General features: G+C 35.8%; 2 protein-coding genes and 1 pseudogene across 4 annotated transcripts; 1 reads left to right on the top strand and 2 right to left on the bottom strand.

Moving 5' to 3' along the window:
* Positions 1–977: 977 nt before the first annotated feature.
* Positions 978–3,948, bottom strand: LOC306878583 (solute carrier family 25 member 32-like; annotated as a pseudogene). Its single transcript has 5 exons — positions 3,848–3,948; positions 3,546–3,631; positions 1,693–1,847; positions 1,375–1,481; positions 978–1,091 (listed from the first exon to the last, which is right to left on the bottom strand). The product of its transcript is annotated as a solute carrier family 25 member 32-like (transcript).
* A 4,549-nt stretch (positions 3,949–8,497) lies between these two features.
* LOC306878462 (septin-7-like) lies at positions 8,498–23,506 on the top strand. 2 transcript variants are annotated; one of them, XM_079430846.1, is made up of 14 exons: positions 8,534–8,611; positions 10,901–11,003; positions 12,951–13,057; positions 15,099–15,199; positions 15,322–15,456; positions 16,873–16,990; positions 17,338–17,430; positions 17,902–17,998; positions 18,547–18,598; positions 18,885–19,010; positions 20,152–20,172; positions 21,292–21,427; positions 22,328–22,461; positions 22,595–23,506. In XM_079430846.1, the coding sequence occupies exons 2-14, from the start codon at positions 10,994–10,996 to the stop codon at positions 22,632–22,634; spliced, it is 1,170 nt and encodes a 389-aa protein (XP_079286972.1). In that variant the 5' UTR covers positions 8,534–8,611; positions 10,901–10,993; the 3' UTR covers positions 22,635–23,506. The 2 variants fall into 2 exon arrangements, with proteins under 2 accessions (XP_079286973.1, XP_079286972.1); XM_079430847.1 differs by lacking the exon at positions 20,152–20,172 and having other exon boundaries at positions 8,498–8,611.
* Positions 23,507–24,485: 979 nt separating this feature from the next.
* Positions 24,486–25,403, bottom strand: LOC306878582 (protachykinin; the record flags this gene model as incomplete). The annotated part of the gene is made up of 5 exons (XM_079431006.1): positions 24,486–24,496; positions 24,575–24,631; positions 24,884–24,907; positions 25,024–25,123; positions 25,293–25,403. 5 exons carry the CDS (start codon positions 25,401–25,403, stop codon positions 24,486–24,488), a joined length of 303 nt encoding a protein of 100 aa, XP_079287132.1.
* Between the last annotated feature and the right edge of the window lie 638 nt (positions 25,404–26,041).

The raw sequence follows: 26,041 nt of genomic DNA, 5'->3' as shown, positions 1-26,041 counted from the left end.
TGCAAAGGGATCTCATTAAAATATTACCGTCCCTTAAATTAAATTTCCACCCAAGGCACCGTCATTTTGATTTCGCAAGCGACAACGGTGTACCAGTTCTAATGCCATGGTGAAAGTTTGAGTAAAACATGCTAAGTGTTCTGTCTTTGGCTGCACAGACGAGCACAGAACACTATTTAGAGTCCCAGCCTCAGAGTAGACGAGAGAGCAGTGTATTTATTGATTTATTTACTGTATGCTGCTGCCACACAGATCTAAAATAAACATGCGATTTCTTTCCCAGCTGTTTGCCTTCACAGTCATAACCGACTGTTTTTGTAAATCGTGTGTTTTTAACGTAAACTTGTGTGCGAATGAGAACTTAGTTAAGCACTCACATGCAGTGACGGCCGCTTTCTGTCCGTGTGCACTCAGAAAACTGTATATCAGAAGTTTAAACTAATATGGTTTAAAATGCATGATTTCAGCGCAATAAACATGATAATCAGAACCAAAACAGATGTTTTTAGCAGGTACAAGCTGTAATGGAGCAGCTCTATTCTGGAAAAGGGGGCGGGGAGCTGCAGCTCATTTGCATTGAAAGAGACATGCATGAAAACAGCCTCAGACATTTTCAAAATGATATAATAAATGATCTGTGGTGTATTTTGAGCTGAAACTTCACAGACACATTCTGGGGACACCTGAGACTTACATTACATTTTGTAAAAAGGGGCATAATAAGTCTATTTTAAGCAACTGTTTTCAACATTGATAATAATAATAATTTAAAAAAAAGTTTTCTGCAGGATCATGTGGCACTAAAGACTGGAGTAGTGATGCTGAAAACTCAGCTTTGCATCATAGAAATAAATTACATTTTAAAAATATATCCAAATCCAAACAGTTCTTTTAAATTGTAATAATATTTCACAAAATTAAATTTTTTTTAATAAAATAAACACAGACTTGGTGAGCATAAGAGACTTTGAAAAACACTAAAAATCTTTTGAATGGTCCTGCAGACGGGCTCGGACCACCTGATACGGGTATGTCATAGCCACTGCAAATATTTTGGACAAAGCTGCCATGGTAATGTATTCTAATGCATTCTAGAGAGAAAATAGAGCACAAAATGCACTGTGAGTTTCTACAAACTGCATTAATGAACCGACAAACGCAGCTGTTTAACGTAATGCCACTCTCTAAAGTGATGCCAAAATGCATTTGGACACCTAAAATTAAACAATGCAAGGTCAAGTGACAACAACATTGCTATTTTGAAGTGTTTATTGTTGCATTTAATGTTTCACATTTTAAAGAGGCACAATATGCAGTAAGCCAAACATTCAGTTAATTTTATAAACCATCAAAGTGTGTCTCGCTCATACTAACCAGTTTAGCATCTGATTGCATCTTTCTGTATTTGTTATAATCTCTCTTCAGCTCTTCATGAACTGCAGTGCACCATGGGAGGTTCCAAACAATCCTGGGACAAACCCCTAGGGATCATAACAGTTAACTAAGCTAGATGAAACAAACAAACAAACAAACCCCACAGCATGCAACTGATGCACAATCACAAATATTCCCATGCACGCTCCTTATACAAGTGCTCCTCCTAGTGGCACAAAGGGGACTATTTCCTGGGAAACGATCCACCCACCAACTGCACAAAACGACCCGCACACTGCCATAGAAACCCTTTTGTACCCGATAGAGTCCTGCAATCCCTTCATGGTGGTAGATTTTCACAAGAGCATCCATCATCCCCTTATACTGCTTCTTAGATGCATCGGCACTGTACTGCAGGACCAGGCGAGTTTTGGTGACCCAGATCGGATTGGTCAGGCAAAGCGTCATCGCCCCTAATAAACAGTGACACCGAATATAAAGTCAAAGACTGGTAGCTGCTTTAAAACCAAGATCCACGTGAAAAGAGTCATTATCGGACCTTAATGGCTCACGGTGGGTCATTTCAAAGAAGGATGTACCTCATCCAATTAGAGAAGCCCATGACACACTCTTCAACACAAGCTCTTTGCTGGAAGTTTAGATTATACACCGTCCTTCGGATCAATTTACATCATGTTTAATGTCACAAAAAGCTTTTTATGATATTAATGGACAAATCGTGATTTAGCCAGTGGTCATTTAATCTAAAATGTGACAAGGACTGCTGGGCTAGTGATAGATTGCTATGCTAATGATTTATAAAAAAATAAGGCTTCGTTTAATTTTAGCAAGCCTATGTACATCTAATTTGGTGTCGTTCTTGTATTTCTTGTACATATACGTGTGTGTGTGTGTGTGTATATATATATATATATATACATACACACACATATTTAAAGATTTATATATAAACATTTCACTAACATTTTTTATCATTATAAATATATAAAAATACTTAATTATAGATTAACTTTATATATTACTTATACATTTTTACTATTAATAAATACACATACAGACACACACACACACATATATAATGAGAAAAAAAGATCATTTTGTAAAAGCAGAAACAACAACAGAAATATAATTTACTTTTTACGGTAATTGTTTAATTCTGATTGAATTTTCTTTCTCTCTGTTCTTTTAGGACAAACATTCAACCCATTTTTAGGTCACGGCCCACCAGCTGAGAAGCACTGATCTACAGCGCTCCAGAGTTGATGTGTTTCAGACTTAAAAACAACCAATCAATATCTGAGCTATGCCTCATTCATATGCTCCAGTTTATCTGTCAGCACTCATTAGAAAGGCATGTGTTGAAATTCACTTTGTAAGCGTCTTTATCATTTTGACTGATGGGAGAAAATAAATGAGCGATACACAGGAAAACAGAGGAAATACTTTACTCATCCTTTGTAATTTAAGTGAAGGTGAGATCTTGTGTTAGTAAAAACACTCAAGACTTGTTTCTTACAACTACACTTGTATTTATGTAATTCCAAATGCTACTCAATCTCACATATATTTATTTTTATTTCCTTTGATTTTGAGTCGAACCCTATTTTGGCCCAAATTAAGGTTTTTTTTTTTTTCTTTTAAGAAAACAAGCAGAAAAAAATACTAAACTATCATGAAAACAATGTTTTCATGCAAAATAAAACCCTTAATGATCATAAAATATGTTTCATTTTATACAAGCAAAATATAATGTATTAAAAAATATTAAATAATAATAATATTTATTGGTTGTGATTTTAAATGTGTATGTGTATATACATCCATATATATATATATATACATATCCATATATATATATATATATATATATATATATATATAGACTGAATGAGTTTAGAAAATCAAGCCTATTCTGGTACAAATTATGTATAAATATTAATTTTTTTATATAACAGAAAGTAATTAAAAAAAAAAAAAGGCCAAAAAGTGTGCTAAACTGTCATGAAAATCACATCAATGCAGAAACAAAAAATATATATTTTTATAAAAAATAAAACCTGAAAGGTCCTAATTTAGGGTGATTTTAGGGTGAAAATAACCCGGTCATGTTCTTGACCGCTTTGGTGAGATGCGTCTGTGGTGATACTGACCTGCTCCAGCTGCTGACAGCAGATGTTCAGTGGCACTTTGCTCTGTCTGTCTGCCCTCTTTGTTGTACGATTTGATTGCATTGTAACTACGAATAAAAAAAAAAAGTTATATTACTCGGGAGATATTTAAATAAAACAATATTCTTATTTATCTGCGGTAAGCAGAATAACAGTCTCTGCACTGTTAAATAACTGAAAAGTTAAACATGCATTATTTTCACAAATTCACAGCTCCTTACATAATGAAAAAATATGTGCATACAGGATGCATCATACAGTGCTCATTACAAAATGATACATACAAGAAAAAGTAAAGCCCCCGTGATGCTGCAGCACCCCAGATATTTGGGGTGACACCTTGATAAAGGCCCCGGAGACCCTCCTGCTGCCAGATGCTTTTCATTCAGTGCAGAATTCCACTGTACAGGTGCTGGTCATAAAATTAGAATATCATGAAAAAGTTGATTTCAGTAATACCATTCAAAAAGTGAAACTTATATATTAGATTCATTCATTACACACAGACTGATATATTTCAAATGTTTATTTCCTTTAATTTTGATGATTATAACTGACAACTAATGAAAGTCCCAAATTCAGTATCTCAGAAAATTAGAATATTGTGAAAATGTTCAATATTGAAGACCCCTGGTGCCACACTCTAATCAGCTAATTAACTCAAAACACCTGCAAAAGCCTTTAAATGGTCTCTCAGTGTAGTTCTGTAGGCTACACAATCATGGGGAAGACTACTGACAGTTGTCCAAAAGACGACCATTGACACCTTGCACAAGGAGGGCAAGACACAAAATGTCATTGCTAAAGAGGCTGGCGGTTCACAGAGCTCTGTGTCCAAGCACATTAATAGAGAGGCGAAGGGAAGGACAATATGTGGTAGAAAAAAGTGTACAAGCAATAAGGATAACTGCACCCTGGAGAGGATTGTGAAACAAAACACAGTCAAAAATGTGGGGGAGATTCACAAAGAGTGGACTGCAGCTGGAGTCAGTGCTTCAAGAACCACCACGCACAGACGTATGCAAGACATGGGTTTCAGCTGTCGCATTCCTTGTGTCAAGCCACTCTTGAACAAGAGACCGCGTCAGAAGCGTCTTGACTGGACTGCTGCTGAGTGGTCCAAAGTTATGTTCTCTGATGAAAGTAAATTTTGCATTTCCTTTGGAAATCAAGGTCCCAGAGTCTGGAGGAAGAGAGGAGAGGCACATAATCCACGTTGCTTGAAGTCCAGTGTAAAGTTTCCACAGTCATTGATGGTTTGGGGTGCCATGTCATCTGCTGGTGTTGGTCCATTGTGTTTTCTGAGGTCCAAGGTCAACGCAGCCGTCTACCAGGAAGTTTTAGAGCACTTCTTGCTTCCTGCTGCTGACCAACTTTATGGAGATGCAGATTTCGTTTTCCAACAGGACTTGGCACCTGCACACACTGCCAAAGCTACCAGTACCTGGTTTAAGGACCATGGTATCCCTGTTCTTGATTGGCCAGCAAACTCGCCTGACCTTAACCCCATAGAAAACCTATGGGGTATTGTGAAGAGGAAGATGCAATACGCCAGACCCAACAATTCAGAAGAGCTGAAGGCCACTATCAGAGCAACATGGGCTCTCATAACACCTGAGCAGTGCCACAGACTGATCGACTCCATGCCACGCCGCATTGCTGCAGTAATCCAGGCCAAAGGAGCCCCAACTAAATATTGAGTGCTGTACATGCTCATACTTTTCATGTTCATACTTCTCAGTTGGCCAACATTTCTAAAAATACATTTTTTTGCATTGATCTTAATTGATATTCTAATTTTCTGAGATACTGAATTTGGGACTTTCATTAGTTGTCAGTTATAATCATCAAAATTAAAGGAAATAAACATTTGAAATATATCAGTCTGTGTGCAATGAATGAATCTAATATACAAGTTTCACTTTTTGAATGGTATTACTGAAATAAATCAACTTTTTCATGATATTCTAATTTTATGACCAGCACCTGTATTTCGGTCTCACGTCCAGCCCGTCACTCACTGAAATACAGAAGAGAGAGAAACATGTGAGCCTGTCTTACTCACACCACACATTTCAGCACTGCATGCTTGGGTTAGAGCAAAATCTGTCATACACAGTATACAGTATACAGAAAAACTAATAGATTTATTAATCAATTTACTTGAAATCATCATAAATTGAAACTGATTTGTTAATAGGCTACTTAATATAAAATGCTTACAGCAAAAATCTTATTTTTATTAAGATATTTATCAAAATATTTGTATTAAAATATACAGTGGATATAAAAAGTCTACACACCCTTGTTAAAATGCTAGGTTTCAGTGATGTAAAAAAATGAGACCAAGATAAATCATTTCAGAACTTTTTCCACCTTTAATGTAAACTATAACCTGTACAACTCAATTAAAAACAAACTGAAATATTTTAGGAAAGGTGGAGTAAAAATAAAAAAACTAAAATAATGTGGTTGCATAAGTGTGCACACCCTCTTATAACTAAGGATATGTTCAGAATTAAGCAATCACATTCAAACTCATGTTAAACAGGAGTCAGTCTTACACCAAAAGCCGTGGTCCGCAGAGAGCTGCTAAAGCATCAGAGGGATCTCATTGTTAAAAGGTATCAGTCAGGAGAAGGGTACAAAAGACTTGCCAAGGCATTAGATTTATCATGGAACACAGAAGACAGTCATCTTCAAGTAGAGAAAATATGGTGCAACAGTGACATTTCCAAGCACTGGATGTCCCTCCAAAATTGACGAGAAGAAAACTGGTCAGGGAGGCTGCCAAGAGGCCTAGAGGAGCTGCAGGAATTTCAAGCAAGCACTGGCTGTGTAGTACATTTGACTACATTTTCCCATATTCCTCATATGTCTTGGCTATGGGGTAGGGTGGCAAGAAAAACTTCTAAGCCCGGGCTAAATTTAGCAAAAACACATTTTAAGTTTCCCAAAAAAGCATGTGGGAAAATGTGTTATGGTCTGATGAAACCAAGGTTGAACTTTTTGGTCATAAATTCTAAAAGGTATGTTTGGTGAAAAAATAACAGCACATCACCAAAGGAACACCATACACACAGTGAAGCATGGTGGTGGCAGCATCACGCTTTGGGGCTGTTTTTCTTCAGCTGGAACTGGGGTCTTAGTCAAGGTGGAGGGAATTAATACCAGTCAATACTGGCACAAAATCTTCAGGCTTCTGCTAGAAAGCTGAAGATGAAGAGGAACTTCGTCGTTCAGCACAACAACAACCCAAAGCATGTCCAAATCAACAAAAAAATGGCTTCAGCAGAAGTTTTGGAATGGCCCAGCCAGAGCCCAGACCTGAATCCGATTGAAAATCTTTGGGGTGATCTGAAGAGGGCTGTGCACAGGAGATGCCCTCGTAATCTGACAAATTTGGAGTATTTTTGCAAAGATGCAAAGAAGAGTGGGCAAATATTGCTAAGATGTGCCATGCTGATAGACTCATACCCAATAAGACTGAGTGGTGTAATCAAATCAAAAGGTGCTTCAATAAAGTATTAGTTTAAGGGTGTGCACACTTATGCAACCACATTATTTAAGTTTTTTATTTTTACTTCCCCCTTCCCTAAAATATTTCAGTTTGTTTTTAATTGAGTTGTACAGGTTATAGTTTACATTAAAGGTGGAAAAAGTTCTGAAATGATTTATCTTGGTCTCATTTTTTTACATTACAGAAACCTGACATTTTAACAGGGGTGTGTAGACTTTTTATATCCACTGTAAATAAACAATTTATTAAACTAGTCATCTGGATGTTGACATATTTACATATATTTATTTTTTGGCTATCATAACATTTTCTTGTAAAGTTTATTAATGAATTAATCAGATCATGACAGTTGGCAAATGTTGATATATTTCCATGATCTTTTTAGTATAATACATGACGTTTGTTAGTATTTTTTCTATGCACAGTGCCTAAAAAATTTAATTAAATTAAAATAAAAAGTTAATTACTAAATATTACTATAACTTATAAATTCCCACCACATTATATATATTTTTTAATTAAATTAAACTGGCACATGGCACTTTAAACAACACAAACTGCGCATGTGCACCATTGCACTTTCAAAATAAGAGTCTTTAACGAGTACCATGACGAAACAATCATAAGCGGATATAAGAAAATAATAAATAACCAATTTACCAAAATTAAAAAACAGACCAACGTTAAAAACTGCAGTCGACAGTATATTAATTATTTATTCCTTTATCTTCAACAGTATTTTTTCTACATTTTTATTTTCTCTATTATTATAAAGGTTATGTAGTATAATGTTGTTAAATAAAAAAAAAATAGTGTCATGACGAAAATGATGATTAGAATAATCTGGTACTTGAGAAACATTAAAAGGCATTCATTTTAAAATATGTATTATTTTTATGAGAAATGTATTTTCCCCGTCATTCATAGACCAACATTTTAGAAGTCAAAATGTACAAATCACTAAATTTAAAGCTAAATACAATTACACAATGCATCAATTTAGCAAACAACAATTTCTAAATAAAGAATGATAAACGGTTGTATGTTTAATAATGTATAATTAATTTAATTGAACATTGTACGATCAGTTTGCAAATAGTAAAATGATACTGTCCTACCATCATATGATAGATAAATAAATAATACAATAATAACAATAATAATATAATTTTTATAAACCAAATCATAAGCGTTTAATTGGTGGCATTTTTATTGTGTAAGTACTAAAAGTATGTAGGTCAAAGCTTACCAGCCGTCTTTCATAAATAATATATTGGGTAATTAGGGAGAAAGATTTAAATTATTTATCTCTCTTTCTGATCTGCGTGTGCTTGCGTACTTAATATCGCGAGATTTATTTATATGCCTGGCTATTCACCAAAGTTGAGTCACGTACTTTACGTAATCATACGCCATTCATGTGAACGGTTGTTACGTCGCTAGCGTAGCTGAGTTTTCCGGAAGTGGTATCAAGGGCTTCCAAAGAACGATCGGTTTCTAAAGCGGCATTTGAACATTAATATTATGGGTAAGTTCCGCTCACTTTTACGACATACCAAACATCGCCGTTTGAGTCTCGTTAACGTCAACGTTAACGTGTCTTTTGGGTCTAGTCGAAGCATTTCGGTGGTTTAAACCGACGCTCGCTAGTGTTTTTACTGTAATTTAGGTTAGTGATAGCGCGCGAGGCATTTCCTGACAGTTTTTTTTCCTCTCGTGAATCACTCAAGAGCGAAAAACGGGTTACGTTTGTTAGAATTTAATCAATATTAACCGAATACACTCCTTTTTAAAACTTTTTTCTTAATTGTTAAATATAAAAGTCACATAATTTGCAGTAATACTCGTTTTTTGAACGCATACAGGCTAATGTAGGTTAGCAGCTAATCACACAGCTGCTGGAATAATGCAACTATTTCATTTCTACATCTTGATTACATATTTAATATTTAAACATTTTTGGAGTTTAGTTTAAATATGTCCTGCGATCTCTATGAGATGTTGTTTAGGTGGATACAAGACAGAAAAAGTCATGCTAACAGGTTTGAAAACTAAAAATTCATTGTTGTTTGTAGAATAGCCATAATCTAATTTAAAAGCAGTTTACATTTATTGGGTCGTTTTTAGCTCTCCAAATATCTGCTAATGTATGGATTGAGAGACAGCTGATGCTATGCAAAAGCACAAATGTTGTTGTTTAGCTGTTTATTAGTGGTTTGGTGAATAAAAGCAGATAGAAGTGTTTTAAAATGTTAATTTCTTCACATCAAACCAGATGCTGTATGTCATTCAGACTTGCACTAAAACTGTGGTCAGGCTCTCACATCCTGTAGACAGATCGGTTTTAAACAACTGAATGCTTCACCTGGTGTGACTCCGGGTTTGTGACTTTATATATTAGTGTCACTTCTGATCTGTTTGGCTTCTCATTGCATATTCTCAGTGCCTGAGGTATATTGCTAAGACTAATTAAAGTAATACTATAAAGGGGCGGTCATGAGTTTTATAGCTTAAAGAAAGTTATCATGCAGAATAAATGATGCTGGTGACCTTAAAAGATGCAGCTGAGTGTAACCTCATGTTTTGTGCTTTCAAACATCTCATATTCTGCACCATCACTTCTCATGTAGTGCCACACATTAATCAGCATGATATGGTCACACATTTTAAAACCATCTTGACACTTGTGTGGTTTATGTACAAACTATTTGCTTTTGTTTCACTTTCCAGTAATTCAACTGTCAGGCCATTATCAGAAACCCTAATCGTCTCACATTTTGCTGTCATGTCATGATTCATGCACACACCTACTCATTCTTTATTATTTCTGTTAACCACATTTTAGTCATCAGTGGGCATTATGTATTGACCAAAAATATTACACATATCAAAGCTATTTGAGCTTCTTCAATGTAGCCACGATTTTTCTAAATCTCATAAATAACAGATTTCATATGTAGGCACAGTTGTCTGTAAAACTAATTTCATGCATAAGTCCTTAGATGGAAGTGTTTTAGGATCATGAGAAATGTAAATGTCACTCCAAGCATACAACATTTTAGTATCTCTCTAATACTTCACCTGGCATTAAAAAAAACAACATTTTATATTTTAATTTTTTAGTGGGGGGGTTACATGCCGCAGACAGACCCCAAATATGATCATCCTGTTGCAACAAAGCCAATCCTAAAATTTAAAAGGCCGCTAAATAGTTTAATGTATAAAAAACTTTGAAATGATAAATTCATGCACTTTGCACAAAATATCATTTGGAATATTGACTGTTGTACTGTTGAATTAATTTAAATCCTTAATTTATTTTAGCCAAATTTTTGTATTTTTATTTCATTACTTTATTTTTTACTTTTTGTACACATTTATTTTTTTAAACTCCCTTGCAAACCCCAGTTTTTGAAAACTGCTGTCCTAGATAAACTTTATTCTTCAGTAGATGTCTGTATATTTTTTATTTGAGTCACTTGTGTCATTTCAAGCATTTGGAGCCTGTGTGTATATGTCTCAAATTTTTGTGCTTTTTTTTTTTCTCTCCCTCTTTGTCCAAAAATGCTGTTGAATGCTGAACTTTGGACATGCAAAACATCTCTTCTGATGTCTTCATTTTGCTTCCCATCACCCTCCACCAATACCATGCATTTCTGGGATTCAAATACACAGCAGTAAGTATAGCTAATACAAGGCGAATAGCACATGATCACCTTCTATTTGCTTACTTGAGAGTGCAATTGTGTGTTATTCACTCTGAGCATATACTAGCAAGTTTCTCTGATCAAAAAAGTGTTTTTCTGTCTGTTTTCAGCAGCAAAAGAATCTGGAGGGATACGTGGGCTTTGCAAGCCTCCCCAACCAAGTGTACAGAAAGTCTGTGAAGCGGGGCTTTGAGTTCACTCTGATGGTTGTGGGTAAGGAAACGCATTCTTTGAATGTATTGATTTTGATCTGCTTTGTAACCTTCGGTATGCGGCTTGCAAATACCAAACTACGCTCAACATGTAACAAAGTTAGCGACACATTGCTTGTGATGGATTCATTGTGCGCTGCAGTCATTATGACCACTTGAGGAGCTTCCTGTCTAGTTTTGAATGTTTCTTGACGTTCGGTCTAAACGCTGTTTTGATAATCACACAGGAAGCAAGGGTTGAATGGCAGTGATTTCACATCCTGTTCATCTTGAAAAATGCTAAGAGTTTTCAGTAAAGAGCACCTAAATGGCTGACATTTTTGAAGGCGTAGCTTTGAAGTTGATTCTTTTACATTTAATCAAGTTTGCGGTGATATGGGATCTGTCTTGTTTTTGCTGGAATTAGCTCTTAATGCTTATGGAGCTGTGTTTGCTTTGGCTTTGCGTGCGAGCTGTGGTTTTGTACCCGACATCCCCTGCGTTTATGAATCTGACCCGGGGACTCGTGGTTGTGCGTGCTTGAGTTATTTTCAGTCGCAAGCGAAAGCCATGTTCAAGACATTATTTGTGGTCTTTACAGTTGCAAAATATTGTCTTTGGTAAGACTTTGGTAGACGGTTTAAACTTTTTCGTCACATAGTATCCCAACATTTAACTGATTTTAATGTCATTAATGAAATTTTATAGTGCTTTCTCTTGCTGATTTGTAATGCAAATTAGCTGTGCTGTGCGGGTGGACTTTACCCAGTTGTTCTTGCATTAGTGTTTGGGTATGGAAAACGGCCAAGTCTGTAATGGTGCCAGCCACTCGCCCTGCCAGAAGCAATTTACTCTAGTTAATGTGCTGACCTCACTGCATGAGACCGCACAGATGAATGCTGCGCTCTCTTAGTTCTAACCTTCATCCAGCGCTTATCTGTCACTCTAGTAGTTTAGTCCCGCTGCTTGCGCTCTGTATTCACACTAATACTAAACGCATAATAATGACGCATCATCACAGCGCTGGAGAGGTATTGAGTTATTCATATTTGAATTTCTAAAACAATTAGCGGTAAGTATTTAGAATGAAGTTCACTTAGTCACTTCTTGGCCATTAAAGGATTTACTAAAGAACTGCCTAAAAGCTACTTGTGAGGTTAATTCCACAGTTCTCCCATGGGGCTCTTAGGGTTCTTAGACTGGATGCAAAAAAAGCTGTTCCCTCCAGCATTGACGTAATACATTTAGGGGAAGTTCACACAGGGCATGTCCTTGCATTCCATCTGCACTATTATTTTAATTGTTTGTCTATTTACTTATGCATAAGATGGATGTTTTTGGCCACTGTCTCATGCCATGAATTGTCACATTTTCAAGATTTTAAATGTAATGGTTGATGAGTGTATTGATCAGCCGTTAAATTTACATTTTGAGATTAAGTGCTACATTTTCCCCTATTTTGTTCTTTCAAAAGCTACCAAAATATTATTTTGGAATCGTGAGGAAATATTTGTTAAATAAGAAGCAATTTTGTCACTAAATTGTGTATGTATTTTTCTGCAGTATATCACCCCGCTTTCTAGATATTGTGTCTGCATCGGCTGTTTCAAAGCCCATATTTGTCAAGCACTATTTATCTTTGAAAAATGCATCTTGAGAGTCCTGTATTTCATATATGTCTGTGCTTCATTATGTTGGTATTGAAATAATCTGTAGTCTTCTAGTCCTTGGCTCTAGTCCTGATTGTATACTGATTTTATACAGTTTTATACATTTATTAAATGTTTGGTTAAAAAATAAAATGTTTTTGAAAGCAGTCTCTTATTCTCATCAAGGCTGCATTTGTTTGATCTCTCTTGGAAGCAGTGGTATTTCCGTCAGTAAATGTATTTTTTATAGGATGTTGTACTGAATTCAGGTCTCATTTTAACCTCATGTTTCTCTGTATTTTCTGTCCTTTTTTTTTCAGGAGAGTCAGGGTTGGGAAAGTCCACGCTGATAAATTCTCTGTTCCTGACGGATATGTACTCTGGAGAATATCCTGGACCTTCACATAGAATCAAGAAAACCGTTCAGGTATATAGAGTGAAGATTTGTTTCCTAAATGTCGATAGATGCTGCTTGTTCCTTCTCAGTTGTGCACTGGGAACAGAAAATGGGAAACACTTATTTTTTTTTTTTTTTTTACTTGAATATAGCTTTATAAAGGTTTTTAGATTATAACTCTAGTCACACATTTCCAAGTTCCTAACCCACTATACTTCGGGATTCTCGAGCATACTTAAGTAATACTTCAGTAATAGCTATTCTATGTCCTGCATGTTTGTACTTGTAGCCTTTAGAGCAGTGGTCGGCAACAGGCGGCCCGCTGAAATAGATCTGTCATGACAGCAACAGTTACTCACAATCAGTATGTGAGCGGAGCGCGGAGTGGAGCGGTGTGATTTTGAATGGAGCGAGGAGCGGATTTTTTTAAAGTCGGAGTGTCGTGGTTTTCACTCGCTCCAAGAGCGCTCAATTCGTGCCAACAACACGTAATATAACTGCATATTTAGCAAGAATTCACATGTTAAACATATTTAGCTAGCTAGATAGAAAAGGATCACTCAAATCAGAAAGAATGTGAAGGCTATGATGACTGCAGTGGACATGAGCGGGAAGTTATAGTTCTCAAGGAATTTATTTGTTCCTTCTGAATATTTTCTTATAATTTTAGAGTTCTTTTCTTGTACCATCTCTACCTATTTTTATGACACAGATAAGTTGCATTGGTGTACAAGTCGATGTATAAGACACATTTTATCACTTCATTCAGAAATAATGTAAAATAAACAAAACGTTTACAAACATTAGAAACATGTTTTTATATTCCCTACACTCCACAAAAAAATCCTGTAAATTTAGCAGTGTTCAGAATAGAAAAAGAACGAAAATATAAGTAAAAAACTAACTCAAATTATAGTGGCATTCACTATAAACATGTATTATAAACACCCAGCCTTAAATATTTAACGCGAAACTGAAACTAGTAGCGTGGTTGCTGGAAAATGCACAATGCAAACTCACTTGCCTTTTCTCATTCATCACCAATCCTAATGTGTGCGCTTTGCGCTTGACCTTGATTACTTTATATAAGTCGCCTTGGAAATTGCAGCACGTTTCAGATGAAAGAAATGTAATTTATAATCCAGAAAAACAGTACTATATCCATTTTCATAAAAATGTGTGTGGAAAACAGAAGAAAGCATATCTTTGCAAGATAAAATGACAAATTATTTCCATGTTTTCCCCACAAAATTACAGCGCCATTGAGCAGGAAGATAACGGGATAACGCTGGCATTTGTTCTGATACTGGAAAGTCTACAGAGCATTTTAAGCATTTTTAAAACTGTTCCAATACAAGGCATTTTTCAAAACAAACGAACACTTTCACATTTTTAAAACAAGTAACTTATTTACAATTGTGCCAGTTTTGTAGTGTATATAGCTATTTGGACTTTTTATTTTGTATTCGCTGTGCGGCTTGAACGCGGCATTCGTCAAAAATAGACTAGGCGCCTATCTTTAGCGAAGCCATGTGGAGAGCCGCTTCTGAAACGTGCCGCGGATTGACTGGAGTGGCTGCGATCCGCTCCGGTGGCCGCATTAGATAAAACCGCCCGTAGTTTGCCCACCTCTGCAGATTCGTATCATTTTTAAAAATCGCTCTCGGGCCGCCACAGGAGTAATAGCGAGCCGCAGATGGCCCCAGGGCCGTAGTTTGGACACCCCTGCTCTGATCGGACACCGCCACACAAATGTGGCTTTTTTTTTTTTTTTATTAACCCTGGAACATGTTCTGTCCCGCCATCTAGTGGTGAATTTTTTTGGTCCCATGCCAAACTTACTTGCCGACCCCTGCGAGTCCAAAGCTTTACACAACATTTCAGCTTTATGATAATTGTCTTTGCATCACACTCCACGAATACCTAGTGGTATGTAAACAAAAGTGACCAAGCAGACAGTAGCTACTAGTGTTTACACCAGCCATTAGGTCTTACTTATTTAGTATTTACTAGAGCAGATGTTGAGGGCCTCTATGTAGAAATAGTAATTCAGTTGGTCTGTTATCCACAGGTGGAGCAGTCCAAAGTGTTGATGAAGGAGGGAGGCGTCCAACTTCTGCTCACGATAGTGGACACTCCAGGATTTGGAGACGCTGTGGACAACAGCAACTGGTGAGAATGACTTTAGTGTGTTTGGTGGATTGCCAGATATAATCATCACAGCATGGTTTACTATCAGGTTGCTTGATATAATTAGATGGCTATGTGATTGTGTTTTCGTTACTGTGCTCCAGCTGGCAGCCAGTCATTGATCACATCGACAGTAAGTTTGAGGACTATCTGAACGCAGAGTCGCGTGTGAACAGACGGCAGATGCCGGACAGCAGAGTGCACTGCTGCCTGTATTTCATTGCACCCTCAGGACATGGGTAAGTGATCGGAGACCTGTCCTTCTGCTTTCTTGCTGTTCATTATTCATTATAATGTCTTAAAAAGGAGAAAACTTACCAGTGATATGTTGACCTGCCATTTAGCATCACTAATTAAAGTAGTTTCTGTGCATAAGTGACACAATTCAGAGTTTATTCAGTTTTTTTGTTGCAGTTTGAGTTAAACCCTACAATTTGAGGTAGGAAAGTTGCAATATGCATTAAATGGATTAAAAATGACAATGAAGACTTTTATATTGTTACAAAAAAGATTGTATTTCAAATAAATGCTCTTCTATTCAAAAATCTGAATCACAGTTTCCACAAAAATATTAAGCAGCACAACTGTTTTCAACATTAATAATAATAAGGAATGTTTCTTGAGCATCAAATCAGCTTATTAGAATGATTTCTGAAGGATCATGTGACACTGAAGACTGGAGTAATGATGCTGAAAATTTAGCTTTGCATCTCTGGAATAAATTACTTTTTAAAATATATTCAAATAGAAAACAGTTATTTTAAACTATTTCACAATATTACTGGTTACTGTAAGAGACGTCTTTCAAAAACATAAAAAAAAAAAAATATATATATATTAAACTATAATTTTGTGCATATAATAGGTTGGGTGTATACAATTTATTTTTTCCATTATGTTTGTGAGGTTTTTTGTTCCTGCTAAGATGTCTGATAATAGATTTCATTGATAAACCGGAGTTGAGGTCACTGAAATGTTCCTCTTAGTCTGTGAAAACATTAGAATGACTGTTACTGTAAGCAGCTGTTCTCAGACAATGGTGGATCTGTGTGCAGTGGCAGTGTATGAAGATGCAACATGTCGCTCTATTCAGGCTTGTGTCCACACAGTCATGATGATTATCAGAACTGAAGCATGGAACAAAGTAAATAGTATGGGTGTTGTTGCCTATGATTCAAAACGGAAAACAATTTAGCAGTAAAAGAACAACACACGACCACTGGTGACCTTTTTTTTTTTTCTTTTATAAAACAACGATATTCAAATTAACTATTTCATTTAGTAATATTCAAAAAGTCAGCCAATGTAAAAGATAAATTAAAAACGAAATAAAATAACCAATAAATCTAATATGTTGTTTATTTTATTTCGTTTTTAATATATCTTTTAAATTCTTGTGTTTTCTTAAAATGTGGATCATCAGATATTCTGTCATTATAGTTTAGAAGTCCAAATTTAGTTAGCTTTCCAAACTACATTATTACCTTATCTATACAGCAAATGTGAGTGGTTTTTAACTGTGCAAAAGTTCAAACCCCCTAACCTTAAGTATGAACTGTAGTTTCGGTGATTCTTGCATTTGCAAAGACCATTAAAAAGCTATTGAGAGAACTATGATCATTATCATGGTGTTGTGTTGTATGTTTTTCCTCCAGACTGAAACCTTTGGACATCGAGTTTATGAAACGGTTGCATGAGAAGGTCAACGTCATCCCACTGATTGCCAAAGCAGATACCCTGACACCCGAAGAGTGCCAACAGTTCAAGAAACAGGTCAGCCGGCTGTAGCCTCCAGCTCTCGTGTGCTAAGTCCTGTCCGTTTACACTCCTGATTAAGAAAAAGGCAAGAAGAGACAGCAGGAGTTCAAGCCTCCGGCACCATGTGTGTCTTGAGTACTTTGCCATCTGTCAGAGTATTATCTCTGCAGGAACCATGAGCAGGAGTGCAGCATTACCGCCTAGACAGGAAAGATCAGATGAAAAGATTTGAGCACATCCACAAATAAATAAACAGAGCATGTTCCTCAACCCTAAACAATCCTCTGGAGGTTGTGTGCTGGGCCCGAAAGAAATCGCAGAGAGTTTGTTTGATTTTTACAGTTGTTTTTATATTTCTTTAGATTATGCGAGAAATCCTGGAGCACAAGATCAAAATCTACGAGTTTCCAGAGACGGATGATGATGAGGAAAACAAGATTGTGAAAAAAATCAAAGTAAGAGTTCTACATTTGTGTAACATACATATTTCCCACCAAAAACATTCATAATTTAATGACCAGCGGAATTAAACTGACTATTTTTGCAGTTGTGTGTTTATGAGCTGTGATATCGTAAATGTGACCGTTTTTGAACGAGTCATTTCTGAGGGCTTTCATTAAATGTTCTGATGGTGGATTTTTGTGTTTTACTTTGTATTGAATTGTACTTTCTATATCAAAAGGAAAATTAAGAAATATCCTTGTTTTCAATTATCTTTCCCCTTTAAATGCTGTTCATATAGGAGAATGAAGTGTAACATAGTAATATAGTTCTGTGTCTGTGGAGGTGGACAGCACATGTGGTTCACCAGGTGGCTGCACACTGAAAGTCTGCCAAGCTTTGCGTGTTGCTTTAGCAGACAGATTCCTTGTACACAGCCATCCATGAGCCTCTCTCTCTCTCTCTCTCTCTCTCTCTCTCTCAAGGATCGGTTGCCCCTGGCTGTGGTCGGAAGCAACACTATCATCGAGGTGAATGACAAGAAGGTTAGAGGAAGGCAGTACCCATGGGGAGTGGCAGAAGGTAAATGCACTTGAAATGCCTTTGACACTCAAATGCATCTGAAATGTTTAGAGTTGCAGTTTTAATCACAAACCTGTGATCGTTTTGGTCGAGCAGCTAACATAAATAAATAACTGTGAATGGTATTATGCAGGGTCAGTTAATTTTAGAATATGAAAATAACTTAGGTCTCCACTGTCATGGAAAACCTGTAAATATTAAGAAATGAAACCAGAAATATTCGGTTTTGCATCACAGGAATAAATTACATTTTAAAATATATTCGAATAGAAAGCGTTTATTTTCAGTTGTAATAATATTGATTTTACTGTATTTTATGATCAAATAAATGCAGCCTTAGTGAGCATGAGACTTTTCAAAAACATAAAAAAAAAAAAATCCCTTGTTGTAGTTGTTCATGGATGTGATTATATGCTCTCAAAAATGATTACATCTACTAGAAATTAATGTTTGTGAGGTCAGTCTTTATCCTGCAGTTAACAGCCATAAATTACATTTGAAGGATAGCTTTTTTGTTTAAAACCTGATTATCTTTTCTTTCTCCACAGTTGAGAATGGAGACCACTGTGATTTCACACTCCTAAGGAATATGCTCATCAGGTACAAACAGCCACAAGTCAAAATACACTGAGTTTGGCACTGAGTCTTGTGGAAATAAACGAGCAATAGCTTTTAGAGAGTAAATGAGACTCCACTTTAGCAATTTGACCGCAAGAGCAACTTTTGTCAAATGCATTGCTTAAAATGTGTGCTGCTGCTATTTTTCTTCAACAAAAATGCCACTTGATTTGATATTTCATATATCTAATGTAAAGAGTCGTATTTAAAGCATGGCTTTGTGGAGCCAGTGTATAAAAATGCACTTGTTTACCTTGTTTTGTATCAGAACCCACATGCAGGACCTCAAGGACGTAACAAATAACGTCCATTATGAGAACTACAGAAGCAGGAAGCTCGCGGCTGTTACATGTAATGGAATGGACAACAACAAAACCAAAGGCCAGCTCACCAGGTAAGTTACATTTAGTATCATATCCCTGATATAAAACAATTCTGTCTGCTTGATCCAAGAACATGCACTTCATATCAAATTAAAAGTTTGTCCTGAGATTTGTGATGTTTATACACTATAAGTGTGAGCGGAAATGCCTGAAATAACGTAAGACGGCAGATAGCATCCGTTATATGCAGGGTTACATTTTAAAACACTCTCGACTCTGACCTCATTGCGTCACAATGTGTGAATGTAAATTATAACACTTAAACAACAGTGTGTTCCTGGCATGCGCCACTCCACATCTTTGGTGTTGCGTATATGAATTTAAACAGCCGTCTGATTATTAGTAGTGTCATATTAGTGTTTACACTTATGAATAGTTTAATACAGTTGAAATGACAAACACACTAACACTTATACTGAAATTAACTTGAACCTATTAACTATAATGCTGCGCGTTTGTTAAATATTGCATTTTTAAAGAAGGTTTTAGATCAGTGTATGTAAGTGATGCTCAGTTGTCCAACAACATTGTGACATTTTATGTTCCATCATTTCCTGTTGTCTGGTATGCTGGAGAGCACACTGTAAACCATACTTATATGTGTGGCTGGCCTACTTCTGTTTTTAAAGTCAACATAAAATGCTGTTTGCAAGTCAAACAGGATATTCACAGGAGGAAAATGTAGGGCAGATTTGGAGTCAGGTGGTTGTAGAGAAGGGAAAATATAATATAATAATGTGTACTATGTAATCTAACATATAATGAAAAACAGGAAGGTGTTTAACAAATTAAATGGGGTCTATTTCGATTTACTTTAACCTGATGGCTTAAAAATATTTTCTGTCGGTACATTTCTCTCGTTTGAGAAGGTGTGTATCAAGATATCCCTTCACTCGCTAATCCTTAATTTAAGAAGACAGAGGATGTGTGCACATATGCATGAGCACGCGCTCACAGACATGTTTGTGGTCACGCCATGCAGCTTCCAAGTAGTCGACAGTCACCTCTAACCTAAAATATCGTTTTTGCAGAAACCACATTATAATCCAGACTAGTCTTTCCTCTCATCTGCTTTCTGTTGACACATTATTTTGCTCTTCAGTACACAGTATGATTTGTAGCATGCTAAGTGTGTGTGTTTTTGTCTTTTAGAGTTGACTCTGTTGAAGGCATGTAAGTGGCCATTTACATTTTTCCAAATCCCTGTGTTGTACGGATCCTCTCTTCCTCTGGGAACGGTGTCTTGCGGTGTCTGTTGTCTGCCTCTTTTTCCACCAGTTCCATGTGTTTTTTTTTTTTCGGGGATTAATAGACCTTGTGACAACAACCCAGTTGTATTGGTTAGATTAGAGGAAGTCAAACCCTTCCTTATTTTCCTGATGTGAAATATCTAGGAGTATGTCCTATTGTTTGTCTATGAGTGGGAGAAAAAATTGATTCACAGATGCATTGCCGTTTTTCCTCAGACTTTGATTCGGAACAATGCATTCAATTCAAATTCGTTCTGCTCGTATTTCATGAATAAGATCTTCTGTTTTGTTCCAAAATTGAGATCAGTGTTATTTTATGATAATTTAATTATATACTATCATAGTTTTGATACATATTTTGAATTATTTAAATATTTAATCATTAATATTTATTAAATTATATATGTTTATGTATTTTCATTTTAATGTACTTTTTTATTTAATGTTATTAATTTTATTTCAGTTTTAGTTTAGTTCAACAAAGAAAGAAAAGAAACTATGCTTCGGCAACTAGCTGAAATAAAATGTTTGTTTTTTCCCCTTCTATTTCAAGTAATGATTTTTTTATTGTGTTAGTTTTAATTTCAGTTTTAGTTAACATTAATAACCCTGAATGAGATGCATCATGGATGAATCTTTTTGGACTGAATCAACATGGTATCATGAGGTGTCTAAATATTCCCACCATCTTTGCATATGTTCCTGCAGTACCTCTTTGCAGCTTTCCTACGCCGCTCTCTAACTCTGATCAGCATAAATGCTTTGGCCATTAACAGCTTTCAGGTTCCTGGAGAACCAGGATGCTTGTTTGTTTGATGTTCTTCCTCCTTTTTCTCTGCCTTAGCAATACTGGCCATGGTAAGCCATGAGCGTTTAGTTGCCTGAGGTGTTTTGTGGGAGCGATTAAGGAGTGGGCAACGAGGGCTTTGTTGGTCTACCTTTCCATCTCCTCTTGTCTTGTGAAGATGCACAGGGATGCGTTGCTCTAAGGGAATCTATGGGATGTGCTCTCATGATTGTAAATGGCATGTGTCAATACTAGGAGCCCGATTGCCCAGATGGAGGAGGAGAGAAGGGAGCATGTGGCCAAAATGAAGAAGATGGAGATGGAGATGGAGCAGGTGTTTGAGATGAAAGTCAAGGAGAAGATCCAGAAGCTCAGAGATTCAGAAACAGAGGTACTGACAACACCTCAGTTTTCCTAAAATGTGCAATTCCTCAGCGTGTCCTCAAATGGATTGGATGATAAAACGCAACAAATTATATTTCAGTATATTACATTTTAATACAAAACATAATCTTGATATATTTCCAATAGTTTTTGTTTTGTTTTGAACCGTAGTTTGGACCACATAGCCATTTTAGATTCAAAATGTTTAATGCAAGAAGTAAAACAGTGAGAATATAGATACAAATAATCATGTCATGTTTACACATTGTTTTTGCTAAATTAACACAATGATATTTAATCATATTTTCCTTTATATTTACTATATGCACATTTCCACTCCAGAGCTATTATAGTTAACTAAAACTAAAACCATAAAAACTCTAGTTACTTGAACAAAATGAACTTGAACTGAAATAAAATAAACTTATTTTATTTCAGCTAGTTTCCAAGGCAACAGTTCTCATTTTTATTTAGTTTAAATTGATGCACTAAAATAAATGAAATAAAATTAATAAAAACTACAGAAATAAAAGCTAATAAAAATGACAAAATACTAAAAACTAAATTAATAGAAACTACAGACATTTAAAAAAACAACTAATAATAAAACCACAAAATGAATCAGAAACTATAGACATATTAAACTATACAAACGTTTTAATAAAACTTGAACTAAAATGAAAATAAAGCACAAAATGTAAAACCTGTTTCATAATATTAATAAAAACCTAACTTAAACTTGGTGTTAAAAATAACACTGTTGCACACTCAAGTTCAAAATGCTTTCCAAACTCTCTCTTTTTGCTCTCGAGTTTAATTCTGCATTCTGTGTCAGCTGTCTGCTTTGTGTGCTTGATTTGATGGGAAATAACGGAGCCTGGCCTCTTATTTTATGTGACCTGTGCAGCTGCAGCGGCGTCATGAGCAGATGAAGAAGAACCTGGAGGCTCAGCATAAGGAGCTGGAGGAGAGACGACGTCAGTTTGAGGACGAGAGATCCACCTGGGAAACCCAGCAGCGTATCCTGGAGCAGCAGAAAATGTATGTGATCCGACTGATAATTGATATTATATCATTTTTTACCAAAATAAATTCGAACCTCTGAGTTTCTAAAATAATCCATCCCCTCTCAGAGCAGTTTTTTAAAATCATTGTTTTTTTTTCTCCCCTACAGGACTTTGGAAAAGAATAAGAAGAAAGGGAAAATCTTTTAAAATCATTAATGATGACCAGGTTGTTCTCATTCGCCAATCCCCCTGATCTGATATCTGTGTAGCCTTCAGACTCAGAGCTGTCCTTGCGGTCTGACGAAGGCGTTCAAGCTGTTCGTGGGCTTCCGCTAAAGCGTTTACCTTTGTGAAACTCGGTCTTATGCAAGCCAAACCCATACCAATCTAAACAAAATATATCCTGAATTCACTTACCAGCTGATGTCTACAGTTACATTCGAAAAAAGTCTGTCGAACTATATTTTGGTGATAAATTGTTCACTCGTTAACTAAATAACATGAATCTCTATAACAGAAGTGCGTTTTTTGAAAAAGAAAAAATGTGACTGTGCTCTATTTTCCTTCGATGAACCTGAAGAATCCCATGTAACGTGGCCAAATTCTACAACTGTAAATGCACAAGTGACATCCGGGGACGGGCAAACGTATTATTTGCTCTTTTGGCTTATAATTTTGTTTTTCTCTTATTGCAGAAGTGTTTCCAAAGTATAATGTCTGTCTAGTCCATATCCTTTGACCTCCTCCTATAACTTCATTAATGTTATTTCAGTTATTTTTATATATATATGTATACGTACATCAAGACAGCTAATGTAATATTTTTTGTATGTTTCTTAGAATACTCAGCAGACGAGTGTCTTAATTCAAGGACAGTCAGGAACAGTCGTGCTCATGATAGAGAGGTTTCAACATGTTTGTCTGTAAGCCCACCTCTGCTGTACAGTATTTCAGCTGTTAGGACACGAGTCCAAAGCAATTTTTTGTTTTGTTTCTTATGTTATGTTCTGCGTCTCTGTATTTTTTATTTTATTTTTCACTTGTATTGTACAGTCTCTTAATAAACGAAATGATAGGTTGCTCATTTAGATTGCTGAAAGATCTCGTTGCAAGACTGGGAACCGTCATCATTTTTTTAATAAACATTCAAATCTACTAAAAATCTACTTACAACGTTTTTGTACAAGAAACACTGATCATAATATTGAAATTATTTTGTTACTGGGCAGTTGTCACACTTTCATCACTTATTATCCCCCTGTATCGCGTTAAAAGTAGTGTTACTCAATATTTAATCGTTAAAATTTGTCATGTTTGTACTAAATAATGAATTTTTCCAAAAAGGTTTTACAGCTCTATGGCAGTAATACATTGAACCTTCAAGAATAATTCATGTTTAAAGTGGAGAAGGTAAGAGTGGGAACATCATAATTATAAATGAATGAATTGATAAAAAGTCTTTGACATGGTACTTTTAATAAAATAATGCTTATTACATATTTAAAAAATCTTGCAAATTGAAATGCGTTTCTCTTAAATTAATGCATCTGTCATCTATTTACTTCTAATCAACAAATGCATCACAATTTTAAAGAGCCAATAAATAAAATGAAATGACTTTTATGTCTTAAAATGAACTTTTTCGTTCTATTATCGCTCTAACTTGTGAATGAATCGAATGAGTATTTGTGAACCGTTCTAGTAATTTGGTTTTGTTTGGAGCACAAGCCAAAGAAGTTTACAAAGATGGAAATCTTCATCATGCTTCAGCACTAGGAGGCGGTGTCGACACATTACCAATCCTTCCTCGTTCTTTTGGATTGGAGATGTTTAAACTACTTTTGTACACTTAGACATTTTTAATTGTGGCTGTAGTGTCCAAACTGGTTTTTTGCACCACTGTATATAAATAAGACAAATGCAATTTTCCCAAATAACTATTACCTTGTTTTTATTTGTAATTAATTTATTTCAGAACAGAGCATTATCGGTTTCAGCCTGGACCAAAAGTAGGTGCATGTTAAAAGCTTCAACAAAGTCACAGCGCTCGTCTTTTCCCTAGAAGGATCCTAAAAGAAAATATATGTCATTAAAAATTTTGTGAGAGCTGTATGCGTGTGCAAAAAGAAAAGAGAAAACTGACAAACCTGGTTCAACCACATTCCTTTTTCCCATTAAACCCACAAAAGTCTGGAATTTCTGCCCTGGAAGTCATTTGTGAGATAAACCACAAATATCAGATTTGATGCACACACAATTCAGCATTAGCAGCCGCTTCGTCTTTTAAAAGAAGTTGAATCATCACAATGTAAATGCAACGATTATAGGACACCCTACAGTCATAATAAATGCAAAAAAATCTATGTAGGACATTTATTTTTAAAGCACATTTAAATACAACCTGTTATTCCAAAGTACTGTACACCTGATTAGGAAAAACTCCCCAAAATACTTACGTCTTCGTGTTATCTGTGATTTTGCTGTGAAGAGAAAGCAACATTTAGATTATATAGTGTATTTATACCATATATATCAACTGAATATGTAGAACTGAGATGGAAAAATAATCTCAATAAAATTTGTAAAATATTTTTACCAGATGACCGTTTCCCCATTAGACCGAAAACCTGTTGTAGTCCAGGTGCTCGGCTGACTCTTTCCAACATCGTCTGTAAGTCAGGCTCCAGCACATTTACCTTCAGATGATAGAAATAATTCAGCAACCAGCTGACAAACTTTCCATATATAATGTTGCTAAATGATTTTATTTTAAATATTAATAGTGTGTATTAAATTGCAAATGATACCATTTCTATATTCCAGTTGGGCATAAAAGAACAACAATGTGAGACTGAAATCACTAACCTCGCCTGGATACCTGTCACTCGTCCAGTTATCCTCATCAGGACTGACGTTCTGGCACAAAATATCTGACAAAGCAGAGAACAGCAGGACAATCAGCAGGAAGATCTTCATGATGCACTGACTCTGAAACCAAACTCTCAGGCTGTTTTACTCTGACTGGCAGTAAATAACCTGAGCATTGCCAGCAATGAATGATTCCTCTTAGATCTGGTGCAAACAGCAGCTCTGTTTAAATAGGGCTGGTGAAAGGGCAGATGATGAATCAGGTGGCAATTATGAATTATTAAAAGAAAATTGCTGCTTCACTGGGTTATCCCTGTGAGATTCATCTACTGTTAATTTCAGCCATTATTCTCCATTCTGCATTTGACCTCTGATCCACTTCTGGTTCACATCACTCAAGATGCATAATATACTTGAAGGAGTCTCAGAATTAGACAGTAACTTTCCTTCATGATACTTCATGATTTCCTTCATTTCACTGATGTTGTTATGATTGATTGCTGTAAATCAATGTTATGGTGCTTGACTACATGTGTCTGTGTTTGTACCCTTCTATTCTATTCTATTCTATTCTATTCTATTCTACATGTATGTGTGTGTGTGTGTGTGTGTGTGTGTGTGTGTGTCTGTGTGTATTATATGTATATATGCGTGTGTGTGTCTGTGTGTATTATATGTATATGTATGTATATGTGTGTGTGTCTGTGTGTATTATATGTATATGTGTGTGTGTGTGTGTGTGTGTG

Source organism: Barbus barbus, assembly GCF_936440315.1.
Source record: "Barbus barbus genome assembly, chromosome: 12".
NCBI classification, from domain to species: domain Eukaryota; kingdom Metazoa; phylum Chordata; class Actinopteri; order Cypriniformes; family Cyprinidae; genus Barbus; species Barbus barbus.
The sequence above is the reverse complement of the archived record's forward strand: the minus strand, read 5'-3'. Positions and strand labels throughout refer to the sequence as shown.